The 14,427-nt window shown below is 38.5% G+C and overlaps 1 protein-coding gene across 1 annotated transcript in view; it reads left to right on the top strand.

The window, feature by feature from the left end:
* The first annotated feature begins 389 nt into the window (after window positions 1-389).
* LOC136176387 (A disintegrin and metallopeptidase domain 3-like) overlaps window positions 390-14,427 on the top strand; it is a 143,244-nt gene continuing 129,206 nt past the window's right edge. The window contains exons 1-3 of the mRNA XM_065946538.1: window positions 390-447; window positions 931-1,013; window positions 7,411-7,466. Of these exons, the coding sequence (XP_065802610.1) occupies window positions 390-447; window positions 931-1,013; window positions 7,411-7,466 (197 nt within the window). The remainder of the gene's footprint in view (window positions 448-930; window positions 1,014-7,410; window positions 7,467-14,427) is intronic.

Below are 14,427 nucleotides of genomic sequence, written 5' to 3'. Positions count from 1 at the left end.
ATGCTCTGGACAAGGAAAAAGCAATCTACTCCAGTATTCTTGCCAGGGAAATCCATGGACAGAGGAGTTAAGCAGGCTATAGTCCACGAAGTCCGATAAGAGTTCGAGGGAACTCAGAGACCAAATAAAACCCTGCCTCAGACCACACTTCATCCGTCTTCGAGCCTCAACCGGCCAAAATCTGTCCCACTCTTACCCCTAAACTTCCCCTCGCCACTCTAGCCCCGCCCCTCTCCAGCCCCGCCCCTCCTCTCTGCCCTCTAGCCCCGCCCCTCAGCCCCAGCCCAGCCCCGCCCCTCCCAGACCTCGCGCCCAATCCCCACCGCCTTGGCGAATCCCACGAGCCGCGTCCAGTCAACCGCCTTCCCTGAGGTGAGGCCGGCCACGCCATGTTGTCTCTCCTGCTAATCCTCACAGGGCTGGGCCGGCTGGCCTCCGCAGGCCATCGTAAGTGAGGACCCTGCCGGATAGGAGGGGGGTCCATCGTCACAGTGTCCCTTAGCTTGGGAATGGAAGGGTTGCCCTCCTGGGCCCAGAAGCCCAGGCCAGGCTGAGGGAGCCCTGGCAGGTCTGGTCAGAGTCCTGCCCAGTTTCAGACTTCTGCCAGGCCCGGGGTCGGAGGTATAGTTTTCCTTCACTCCCAGATGGGGACACAGGTCTTCTAGGGAGACGGGGTAGGGGTGGGGGTAGGGAGAGGATCCTGGATGGGGTCCAGGGGATATCGTCTTAAAATCCTACACAATATGATATTTTGGGGTCCGTGTGTTTGTGTGGGGGGGTGTGTGTGGGGGTGTGTGTGTGTGCGTGCACATGCGCGGCTGCGCGCGCACTGGGCTTGGAAGATCCACAAGTGATGTGATAGGAGAGGACAAGTTAGAAAGGATGCGGTCATGCCCTGAGGAATGCTCACTCTTGTTTTCCTTACTGCAGACTCTGAAACAGCACGGCTACAAATTACAGTGCCACGAAAGACTGAGAGAAACACCAAAGATGGCAGTATTTCAGAAACGCATGTAATTAACAAATCACTTTAAAATAAAACTGTTTTATTTTTACTGGAGTGTAAGACCCAAATCGATGGATGCCTTCATGACATTTTGTGTTCTAAAGATTGTGTTCAAGAGACGTTTTCTCTGAGGAAAGCAAGTGCTTTCTTTTCATTTCTCAAGTAAATATAAACCTTATGAGACAATTTTAAAATGCAAATTCAAAGAAAAGAGATGCCTTGAATTCGTATTACACAGAAAGGAGTCTATGGTCTACTAAATTTTCTATTTAAATGTATCTCGTATGTAAATGAGGCCATACAAATATTTAACTTGTAGCTTGATTTTAAGATAACAGCATATAAATAATATCTTCATGCCTGTATTTACCATATATGTCCATATGAATATCTTTGCAAAAATGAAAGTAATATTGTTTTTGATCTGACTAACATGGTAAAGTTTGTCCCTTATGTATGTTGTAAAATGAAATCTAGGCAGTGCAGAGACTTGTTAAGAAAGTGAATGGCTGTCTCACTTTCTAGAGGCAGTAAATTTGAACGAAGTTTTGGAGACATGCATACACATACCCACATAAATTTTTAATGAGCGTGTATGAGCGATGTAGTTGGCTTTTTCTTTTATGGGTAGAGTTAGAAGTTAATTTTATGATAATTACTAACAGCCCTGTCATTATTTTTCTTAACTATAGAGTATCTTATATGTAACATCATAAAATATTTCAAATTTTAGACTGCTAAGTAGTTTCATTTCTTTTTTTCCTTGGGGATGGTCTTGATCCCTGTCTCTTGTACAGTGTCACAAACCTCAGTCCATAGTTCATCAGGCTCTCTGTCTTTCAAATCTAGTCCCTTAAATCTATTTCTCACTTCCACTGTGTAATCATAAGGGATTTGATTTAGGTCATACCTGAATGGTCTAGTGGTTTCCCCCACTTTCTTCAATTTAAGTCTGAATTTGTAAATAAGCATGATCTGAGCCACAGTCAGCTCAGTCTTCTTTTTGCTGATGGTACAGAGCTTCTGCATCTTTGGCTGCAAAGAATATAATCAATCTGATTTTGGTGTTGGCCATCTGCTGATGTCCATGTGTAGAGTCTTATCTTGTGTTGTTGGAAGAGGGTGTTTGCTATGACCAGTGCATTCTCTTGGCAAAACTCTATTAGCCATTGCCTGCTTCATTCTGTACTCCAAGACAGTATGATTGCCTGTTACTTCAGGTGTTTTTTGACTTCCCACTTTTGCATTTCAGTCCCCTATAATGAAAAGGACATCATTTTTGGGTGTTAGTTTTAAAAGGTCTTGTAGGTCTTCATAGAACCAGTCAACTTCAGCTCTTCAGTGTCACTGGTCGGGGCATAGACTTGGATAACCATAATATTGCTGATATTGTTTGCTGTGGAAACGAACAGAGATCACTGTGTCGTTTTTGAGAGTGCATCCAAGTACTGCATTTGGACTCTTTTGTTGACTATGATGGCTACTCCATTTCTTGTAAGGGATTCCTGCCTACAGAAGGAGATATAATGGTCTTCTGAGTTAAATTCACCCATTCCAGTCCATTTTGGTTTGCTGATTCCTAGAATGTTGACATTCACTCTTGCTATCTCCTGTTTGACACTTCCAATTTGCCTTTATTCATGGACCGAACATTCCAGGTTCCTATGTAATGTTGCTCTTTACAGCACCGGACCTTTCTTCCATCACCAGTCACATCCATAACAGGATGTTGTTTTTGCTTTAGCTCCATCCCTTCATTCTTTCTGAAAAAGAAATGCAGAAAGGCAAAATGGCTATCTGAGGAGGTCTTACAAATAGCTGTGAAAAGAAGAAAAGTGAAAAGGAAAGATATAAGCATCTTAGTGCAGAGTTGCAGAGAACAGGAAGGAGAGATAAGTCTTCCTCAACGATCAATGCAAAGAAATAGAGGAAAACAATAGGATGGGAAAGACTAGAGATCTCTTCAAGAAAATTAGAGATACAAAGAGAATATTTCATGCAAAGATGGGCTCAATAAAGGACAGAAATGGTATGGACATAACAGAAGCAGAAGATATTAAGAAGAGGTGGCAAGAATACACAGAAGAACTGTACAAAAATGATCTTCACGACCCAGATAATCACGATGGTGTGATCACTCACCTAGTGCCTGACATTTGGGAATGTGAAGTCAAGTGGGCCTTAGGAAGCATCACTACATACAAAGCTAGTGGGGGTGATGGAATTCCAGTTGAGCTATTTCAAATCCTGAAAGATGATGCTGTGAAAGTGCTGCACTCAATATGTCAGCAAATTTGGAAAATTCTGCGATGGCCACAGGACTGGAAAAGGTCAGTTTTCATTCAAATCCCAAAGAAAGGCAATGCCAAAGAATGCTCAAACTACTGCACAATTGCACTCATCTCACACGCTAGTAAAGTAATGCTCAAAATTCTCCAAGCCAGGTTTCAGCAATACGTGAACCATGAATTTCCAGATGTTCAAGTTGGTTTCTGTTGGATCATCGAAAAAGGAAGAGTTCCAGAAAAATATACACTTCTGCTTTATTGACTATGCCAAAGCCTTCGACTGTGTGGATCACAATAAACTGTGAAAAATTCTGAAAGAGATGTGCATACCAGAGCACCTGACTTGTCTCTTGAGAAATCTATACGCAGGTCAAGAAGCAACAGTTAGAACTGGACATGTAACAACGGACTGGTTCCAAATAGGAAAAGGAGTATGTCAAGGTTATATATTTTCACCCTGCTTATTTAACTTATATGTGGAGTACATCATGAGAAACACTGGACTGGAAGAAGCACAAGCTGGGACCAAGATTGCCGGGAGAAATATCAATAACCTCAGATACGCAGATGACACCACCCTTATGGCAGAAAGTGAAGAAGAACTAAAAAGCCTCTTGATGAAAGTGAAAGAGGAGAGTGGAAAAGTTGGCTTAAAGCTCAACATTCAGGTAACTAAGACCATGGCATCTGGTCCCATAACTTCATGGCAAACAGATGGGGAAACAGTGGAAACAGTGGTTGGCTTTGTTTTTTGGGGGGGCTCCAAAATCACTGCAGATGGTGATTGCAGCCAAGAAATTAAAAGACACTTACTCCTTGGAAAGAAAGTTATGACCAACCTAAACAACATATTAAAAAGCATAGACTTTACTTTGTCAATAAAGGTTCTTCTAGTCAAGGCTATAGTTTTTTCAGGAGTCATGTATGGATGTGAGAATTGGACTATAAGGAAAGCTGAGTGCAGAAGAATTGATGCTTTGAACTATGGTTTTGGAGAAGACTCTTGAGAGTTCCTTGGGCTGAAAAGAAATCCAACCAGTCCATCCTAAAGGAGATCAGTCCTGGGTGTTCACTGGAAGGACTGATGTTGAAGTTGAAACTCCAATATTTTTGCCACCTGATGTGAAGAGCAGGCTCATTGGAAAAGACCCTGATGCTGGGAATAATTGAGGGAGGGAGGAGAAGGGGACGACAGAAGATGAGATGGTGGATGGCATCACCAACTCAATGGACATGGCTTTGGGTGAACTCTGGGAGTTGGTGATGGACAGGGAGGCCTGGCATGAGATTCATGGAGTCTCAAAGAGGCAGACACGACTGAGTCACTGAACTGAAAATAGTTTCATAAACCTTCCTGAATAGTCATCTCAATAGAATCAAGAGTCAAGCCACTATAAAAAATTGTTGATAAATAATGCAAATGTCTACCAAAATAGTTACATTTTATTTGACTCTTGTTCACAAAAATAGTGATGCTTATTGACCTGAGGCCTCTCCAGGTCTCCTCTTCAGTCTTCTTATCTTTGCTCTAGTGAACATCCCCAGTGAATGCTTCATGTCTAACAGGTGTTTTTTAGCTAAGCCTTAACAAGAGATTGCACTTGTGTATATCAACTGTGAATCATTTTGATTAGTTGTCAGTCTTTTTCTGGTTTTACTTCTCTTTTAATAAGAATTAACAGCTTTGGATAGGACACTTTATTTTCCAGAAGGCAAAAATGTTGATGTAAAGACACAGGGATGGGGTAGGAATCCAGTTACAACCGCAGTAGCATTATCTGAGAGGAATGTACTCAAAATTCTGTTAAATGAAAAACTGTTAGACACTGGGGCAGGTTTTATAGACTGAGTGGTTTACTTCTGACTGGCTCCCTCTGTGGCACCAAGAAACACCAGTGACTATGTATTTATAAAAGCTATTATATCCCCCAAAATGATCATCGGGAGGCACTGAAATGTTGAGGAGAGTATAATGAAAAAGTATAGTGAAAATGCTTCCAAAAGAAAGCATGAGGCTCCATGATAATAGCAGGAAAAAGAGAGCATTTGGTACACATACATGCACACACACACACACACACACACACACACACACACACACATACACAATATTATGAGATAAACATCCTTTGCTTTAAAATATTCATTTCTCAAGGAACATATAATGCTTCTAAATTTCTATGAATTTAATACAATGTCATCAGCATATATAGCATGAAAACTGATGGCACAGCAGAAAGAAATTTTCAAGTGCATTTCCATAGAGACCCCTTTAAATTTTTTTGCAAATGTTGATTGACCAATGTTAAAATTTTTCATGTGGGGAAGGAACATTTGAGCAAGAAAAATAAGCATTTTATTGAAGAATAAAGTGACCCCAATGAAGTTTTCCCCTTTTTGCTCTTTGTTTAGACACACTAGACTCTATGGATATCACATATGAAGGTTTTATATAAAGATAAAAGCTATGTTGCAGCAAGAAAAAGAGAATTCAGGTAAGTATCAGGAGTCCAGGAAGCTTCCCCAGTGAGCTAGCTCCATGTGAGCCTGTGCTCTTGGAATATGTTGAGATTCTGGCTTTAAAATCAGAAGATTTATGGGAGGAATCTTGGCTTTGGGAGAACTCCTTACAAAGCTTTCAGTGACCTCTTAAGTAACCAAGCTGGCCTTTTTGAACTAGTTAGGGAAACACAACAGAAGCTAACCTTGGCCGGGGGGTGGGGGTGGGAGTTGTACTGTAAACTGCATTAATTTTAAATCTCAATTCCCTTGTTTTAGCCAAGAGTCAGAAACACCCAAACTTGTCACTATCTACAGAAACAGAACTTTTCTAATCAAGCTGCACGTATGCTCTGTCTCCATTGTAAATAATGCTTCTGAAGAATACTTCTTATACTTTTCAAGAATATATGATGTCATTTAATGAAATTACCACAGCAAGGAAAATAAATAAATAAATGAGAAACATATAGGGACAGTATAGCACTCATTTTCTGGGAACAGTACAGTGAGGTTAAAACTTAACAAAAAGACTGAGAAATGTATTTGAAAATTTAAAAATGTATTACATGGTTCATGGGTTGATGGAGAGATCATAAACTGTAATCAATATTAAATAATAAACAATGAATGAGAATGAAAAAATTGCAAAGAAAAACTTAAATCATGCTCTGAAGTTCATATAATAGCATAATATACTCCTATCCACAAATAAGTAGGTGACAGAATGGCTAGAAATTTAAAAATAGAAAAATAACAATAATCTTAAATTCTTAAAGATTCTCCTTAAATGAAGAGGTAGAATTAATGAAAAAATAAATAAACTGAAGTAGCTCAGATTCCCAACTTTAAAATTTGATTGCTGAGAAGAAGGTAAAACAGAACATTTGGTGAGAGATGTACTGTTAGAAGTGAGACTCACACAAATGTGAACTGGCCAATAGAATCTGAATTCCAGATATCATCCTTCAGTAGAAGAACTGTCTTTTAGTTTTCAGAATGGTGCCTTTAGGTGAACATCAGATTTTAGTCTAATTTTAGTTTTATCTTAGAAGGGAACTTGCTTTGTAGTCTTTAATTTTCCTTTTATTTTCTCTGGAAACTGTAAAGTAAGGAACGATCAGAAAACTCAAATTTCTTCAAAGTTTACTCAGCATTTATAAATGTAACCATTTTAAGGAGAATTTGTTTATGAAACTTTAATGATAATAACTAATCCCCTTACTTTTGTAGCAGATTTATAATCCTAGAGTTTATGTAACTTGGATTATGATTTATTCTGTCATACGTTCCAAGATTGAAGAAAGATAACTGTAATAGGATATCTCTGTAGAAATGGAGACATACAGTTTGTTTTTGTTATTTTTAGTCTCTTAGATATTTCTGACTATTTTGAGACTCCATGGACTGTGGCCTGCCCGGTTCCTGTGTCCATGTGATTTCGCAGACAAGAAGACAGGAGTTGGTTGCCATTTCCTTCTCCAGTATATATAATTTTGATACATGATATCATCCCTGTTTATATGAAAGAGTACATATTTTTTAAAATTAGGACTTTTGACTTTCAGAGATTTGAAATATCTAATAATTACTTTTTCTCTGAATCCTTTCCTATAGGTCACCTATTCCATCCAAATTGCCAAGAAAACATACACTCTCCCACTTGAAAAACAGTAAGTGGACATTCTTCTTTTCATAGAGTTGTTTTTAGTTTCTTAAGTTTTTAATGGTTTCCTATAACTGAGTCTACATTAAAGCTTAAACATTCAAAGGCATGAGTATTTTATTTAACATGTTAAGTCTTCCTGTTAATTCATGTCAGATTAGACTTTTGAGTCATTATCATTAGATTTTAAGTGTAATATTCAGATTCAATGATAATGATATAAATATTAGAGCATATGAGATACATGAACATCATTTTATATAACTCCTTATTTTTAATTACTTTACAATTATAAATGAACTAATGTTATCTGCCCATAATTCAGTTTGTTTGTTTCATGTCATTTTACATAATTATGTGACTTTATGCATTTTGTTTGATGTTAGACTCTCAGTTTGCCTCATTTTGCTATAGTATATACTTTTAATGTCTTCATATTTCTGCTTTCTTCTGTGAGGAAACCAACATCAATAACCTGTGTATATCACTCCATGACTTTCTAATCTAAATTTCATCTTTACCTGAAATAAAACATACAGAAATCTACCTAAAAAAGGATTTCTTTGTTCAAATGCATATTCTGCAAGTGTCTTACTTAATAGCAGCATATATTTTCTTTCTCTGTATGTATATTTTCACTCATTTTTAGTAGTGAGGATGCGTGGTATATAGTATTGATGGGTAATGAGGTTATTTCCAGGGATTGTCACTATAGACTCTGACAAGAAGCATCCTCATCCATGTATTTTTATATCATACAGATTTTGTTACATAACAGACTTGATAAAAATTAATGGACTTCTGGATCAAGAAGGATGAATGCTAAAAAGAGTCATAACAATAATAATAATAATGACAAGAACAACAGTAACTGGCATTTATTGAGCAAGTACTGTTTTCCAAGTGCATTTCTAGCAATCTGCATGTTGCTGAGTCATGTATGACTCTTTGGTACCTCATGGACTGCAGCATGCCAGGCTCACCTGTCCTCCATTATCTCCCAGAGTTTGCTCAAATTCATATCCACTGATTCAGTGATGCTATCTAACCATCTCATCTTCCACCACCCTCATCTCCTTTTGCCTCAATCTTTCCCAGCATCAGTGTCTTTCCAATGAGCAGAGTCTTCACACCAGCTGGCCAAAGTATTGGAGCTTCAGCTTCAGCATCAGTCCTTCCATTGAGTATTCAGGTTTGATTGCCTTTAAGATAAACTGGTTTGATCTTTGTAGTCTTTCTTTGCAGTCCACAGGACTCTCAAGTGTCTTCTCCAGAACCACAATTCAAAGGCATCAGTTCCTCAGCACTCAACCTTCTTATGAGTCTATTCTCAAATCTGCACATGACTACTGGAAAAACCCTGACTTTGACTATACGGACCTTTGTTGGTGAAGCGGTATCTCTGCTTTCTAGTACACTGTCTATGTTTGTCATAGCTTTACTTTGAAGAAGCGTCTTTTAGTTTCATGGCTGCAGTCACTGTCTTCAGTGATTATGGAGACCAAGAAAATAAAAGCTGTCACTGCTTTTGCTCTTTCCACATCTATTTGCTAGGAAGTGAGGGGACCAGAAGCTATGATCATAGTTTTTTGAATGTTGAATTTTAAGCCAGCTTTTTCACTCTCCTCTTTCGCTCTCATCAGGAGGCTCTTTAGTTCCTCTTCAGTTTCTGCCATTAGAGTGGTATCATCTGCACATCTCAGGTTGTTGATATTTCTCCAACAATCTTCATTCCAGCTTGTGCTTCATCCAGCCCATCATTCCACATGATGCACTCTGCTTATTGATTTAATAAGCAGGGTGACAATATACAACCACTTACTCCTTTCCCTATTTGCACCAGTCAGTTGTTCCATGTCTGATTCTGACTGTTGCCTCTTGACCCACATATAGGTTTCTCAGAAGAGAAGTAAGGTGGTCTGATACATGCATTTCTTTGAGAATTTTCCACAATTGGTTGTGATCCATAGTCAAAGGCTTTAGCATAGTCAATGAAGGAGAAGTAGATGTTTTTCTGTTTCTCTCTTGCTTTCTTCATGATCCAGCGCATGTTGGAAATTTGATCTCTGGCTCCTCTACTTCTTCTAAACCCAGCTTGTACATCTGGAATTACATGGTTCATGTACTTCTGAAGTCTAACTTGAAGGATTTTGAGCATAACCTTGCTAGCATGTAAAATTAGCACAATGGTAAGTTTGTTTGAGCATTCTTTGGCATTGCCCTTTTTTTAAGTTGGAATGAAACTGACATTTTGCACTCCTGTGGCCACTGCTGGGTTTTCCAAATTTGCTGATTTACTGAGTGCAGCACTCTAACAGCATCATCTCTTAGGATTTTGAATAATTCAGCTGGAATTCCGTTACCTCCATTAACTTTGTTCATAACAGTGCTCCCTAAGGCCCACTTGATCTCACATTCCAGCATGTCTGGCTCTAGGTGAGTGACTACATCATCGTGGCTTTTTGCATCATTAAAACCTTTCTGGTATAGTTCCTTCACATATTCTTGCCACCTCTTCTTAATATCTTTTGCTTCAGTTAGATCTTCAAAGTTTCTGTCCTTTATCAGACCCATCTTTACTTGAAATATTCCCTTCTTATCTCCAGTTTTCTTGAAGAGATCTTTAGTCTTTCCTTTTCTATTATTTTTCTCTTGTTTTGTTTTGTTTTCATTGCTCAAGAAGTCTTTCTCATCTCTCCTTGCTATTCTCTGGAACTCTGCATTCTGTTGAGTATATCTTTCCTTTCTCCCTTGCCTTTCACTTCTCTTCTTTCCCCAGCTATTTTTAGCACCTCCTCAGACAACCACTTTGCCTTCTTGCATTTCCTCTTCTTTGTGATGGTTTTGGTCATTGCCTCCTCAACAGTGTTACAAACTTCCATCCATAGTATTTCAGGCACTCTTCTACCATGTCTAATCCCTTGAATCTATTTGTCAACTCTACTGTATAATGATAAGGGATTAGATTTAGATCATACCTGAATGGCCTAGTGGTTTTCATTGCTGTCTTCAACTTTAGCCTGAATTTTGCAATAAGAGCTCATGATCTGTGCCACAGTCAGCTCCAGGTTTTGTTTTTGATTTTTTTTCTTTTTTTCTTTTTTTCCAGGTTTTGTTTTTACTGACTGTATACAGCTTCTCCATCTTTGGCAACAAAGAACATAATCAATGTGATTTCAGTATTGACCATCTGTTGATGCCCATGTGTAGACTGGTCCACTGGATTGTTTGGAAAGAGTGTTTGCTATAATCAGTGTGTTCTCTTGACAAGACTCTGTTAGCCTTTGCCCACTTTCATTTTGTACTTCAAGGCCAAACTTGTCTGTTATTCCAGGTTTCTCTTGACTTCCTTCTTTTGCCTTCTAATCCCCTATGATGAAAAGGACATATATATATTTTTTTAATCTTAGTTCTAGAAGGTGTCCTAGGTCTTCATAGAATCAGTCAACTTCACCGTCTTTAACATTAGCCATTGGGGCATAGACTTAGGTTACTGCGCTGTTGAATGGTTTGCCTTAGAAACAAACTAAGATCATTCTGTCATTTTTGAGATTGACCCAATTACTGCATTTTGAACTCTTTTGTTGGCTATGAGGGCTACTCCATTTCTTCTAAGGGATTCTTGCCCAAAAGAGTAGATATAATGGTCATCTGAATTAAATATGCCCTTTCCCAACCATTTTAGTTCACTGATTCCTAAGATGTTTATGTTCAATCTTACCATCTCTTGCTTGACCACTTCCAGTTTACCTTGATTCATGGACCTAACATTCCAGGTTCCTATGCAATATTGTTCTTTACAGTACTGGACTTTCACCAGCAGACACATCCACAATTTAGCTTCGTTCCTGCTTTGGCCAAACTGCTTCTTTTGTACTGTAGTTATTATTAATTGTCCTCCATTCTTCCTGAGTAGCATATTGGATACCTTCCACCTGAAGGGCTCATCTTCCAGTGTCATATCTTTTTGCCTTTTTCATATGGTCTATGGGGTTTTCCAGGCAAGAATACTGGAGTAGATTGCCATTTCCTTCTCCAGTGTACTACATTTTTTCAGAATTCTTCACTGTGACTTATAAACCAATAATGCATATGCAGCCATCAAATTACTGTATCTCATAGATTATTTATTCTCCCTTATTTACAGCAAGAAAGCTCTCTAGTTGACACCCCTGGACATTCCCAGCCCTCAGTGTAGCTATTGGATTATAAGAAGATTCTTAAGTGTTATATACTGACAGTTTCTTTTTTTTTCCAAAACCTTTGTAACCAATTTTTATGACAGTAAATTAAAGGATATTTGTTTTCTACATTCTCAACGACATGCGGATATTTACTCATCTTTGTTAATTAGTGGATAACAAATGCTATTTTATTGTTGCTTTATTCTGCAGTTCTCTGGTTATTAATAACATGTAGTGTCTTTCAAAGTGAAAATACACAGTTCTCATTAACTTGCTTCCCTTAACATTTTAGGGTGATTAGTTTTTACTCATTCAGTCAGTCCAATTCAGTTCAGTCACTCATTCGTGTCCTCCTTTTTGAGATCCCATAGACCGCAGCACGCCAGTCCTCCCTGTCCATCACCAACTCCCGGAATTTCTCCAGACTCATGTCCATTGAGTTGGTGATGCCATCCAACCATCTCATCCTCTGTCATCGTCTTCTTTCACCTTCAATCTTTCCCAGCATCAGGGTCTTTTCTAATGAGTCAGCCCTTTGCATCAGGTGGCCAAAGTATTGTCTTTTATTCATTAGTTTTGAGTTATTCATATTCTATGTATGGCTTTATCTTTCTGTTTTTCCACTTTTTGCTCCATCATCAATTTGTGAGAAGTTTTATTTTCTGTAGCTATTACCACTTTCTCTCTTCTGTAGTTGTGAAAATAGCATGTTGAATATTGATGTTTTCTTCCTATGTTTTGGGGATTTATTGCTATAAAAAAGAATTTCAAATTATACTTATATTCATATTTTTTCTTATAGGTTCTCATGTTCTTCTCTTGTGTCTCCAGATCCTAAAGTGATACAATAACATCTTATATTTTTAAAAATTCTCTTTCCATTTGAGATGTAAAGCCACTGCTTTCAGTTTCTTTATCAACTCTAACTGCATTTTCCTACTTTTTTAAATTGTAGTGGTTTTTGCCATACAGTGACATGAATCAGCCATGGATTTACATATGTTCCACATCCAGATCCCCCCTCCTGTCTCCCTCTCCATCCCATCCCTCTGGGTCTTCCCAGTGCACCAGCCCTGAGCACTTGTCTCATGCTTCCAACCTGGGCTGGTAATCTGTTTCACCCTTGATAGTATACTTGTTTCAATCCTGTTCTCTCTGAACATCCCACCCTCTCACCTTCTCCCACAGAGTCTAAAAGTCTATTCTGTACATCTGTGTCTCTTTTTCTGTTTTGCATGTAGGGTTATCATTACCATCTTTCTAAATTCCATATATATGTGTTAGTATACTGTATTGGTGTTAATCTTTCTGGCTTACTTCACTCTGTATAATGGGCTCCAATTTCATCCATCTCATTAGAACTGATTCAAATGAATTTTTAATGGCTGAGTAATATTCCATGGTGTATATGTACCACAGCTTCCTTATCCATTCATCTGCTGATGAGCATCCAGGTTGCTTCCATGACCTGGGTATTATAAACATTGCTGTGATGAACATTGGGGTTCACGAGTCTCTTTCACATCTGGTTTCCTCCGTGTGTATGCCCAGGAGTGGGATTGCTGGGTCATATGGCAATTCTATTTCCAGTTTTTTACGGAATCTCCACACTCTTCTCCATAGTGGCTGTATTACTTTGCATTCCCACCAACAGGGTTCCCTTTTCTCCACACCCTCTCCAGCATTTAATGCTTGTAGACTTTTGGATAGCAGCCATTCTGACTGGCGTGTAATGGTACCTCATTGAGGTTTTGATTTGCATTTCTCTGATAATGAGTGATGTTGAGCATCTTTTCATGTGTTTGTTAGCCATCTGTATGTCTTCTTTGGAGAAATGTCTGTTTAGGGCTTTAGCCCATTTTTTTTGATTGGATCATTTATTTTTCTAGAATTGAGATGCAGGAGCTGCTTTGTATATTTTTGAGATTAATCCTTTGTCTGTTTCTTCATTTGCAATTATTTTCTCCCATTCTGAAGGCTGTCTTTTCACCTTGCTTATAGTTTCCTTTCTTGTACAAAAGCTTTTAAGCTTCATTAGGTCTCATTTGTTTATTCTTGCTTTTATTTCAAATATTCTGGGAGGTGGGTCATAGAGGATCTTGCTGTGATTTATGTCAGAGAATGTTTTGCCTATGTTCTCCTCTAGGAGTTTTATAGTTTCTGGTCTTAGATTTAGATCTCTAATCCATTCTGAGTTTATTTTTTTGTATGGTGTTAGAAAGTGTTCTAGTTTCATTCTTTTACAAGTGGTCGGCCAGTTTTCCCAGCACCACTTGTTAAAGAGGTCGTCTTTTATCCCTTGTGTATTCTTGCCTCCTTTGTCGAAGATAAGGTGTCCATAGGTATGTGGATTTATCTCTGGGCTTTCTATTTTGTTCCATTGATCTATATTTCTGTCTTTGTGTCAGTATCATACTGTCTTGATGACTGTAGCTTTGTAGTAGAGCCTGAAGTCAGGCAGGTTGATTCCTCCAGTTCTATTCTTCTTTCTCAGGATTGCTTTGGCTATTCGAGGTTTTTTGTATTTCCATACAAATTGTTAAATTATTTATTCTAGTTCTGTGAAGAATATCATTGGTAGCTTGATAGGGATTGCATTGAATCTATAAATTGCTTTTGTGTCTTATTTGTTCATACTTACCCAGACTGCTCATGCAGGCAGTTATTTTTAGTCCCTTATAGTTCCTTTATCACTTGTTAACTCAAGAAGACATTTGCCCAGGTCAAGCACTCCAGTAGAGTTCAGGTCCCACCCTATCTCATCCCCCTACCATAAGTATGTTA

Source organism: Muntiacus reevesi, chromosome 10 (genome assembly GCF_963930625.1).
Source record: "Muntiacus reevesi chromosome 10, mMunRee1.1, whole genome shotgun sequence".
Lineage (NCBI taxonomy): Eukaryota > Metazoa > Chordata > Mammalia > Artiodactyla > Cervidae > Muntiacus > Muntiacus reevesi.
This window is presented reverse-complemented; position numbering and strand designations above follow the sequence as displayed.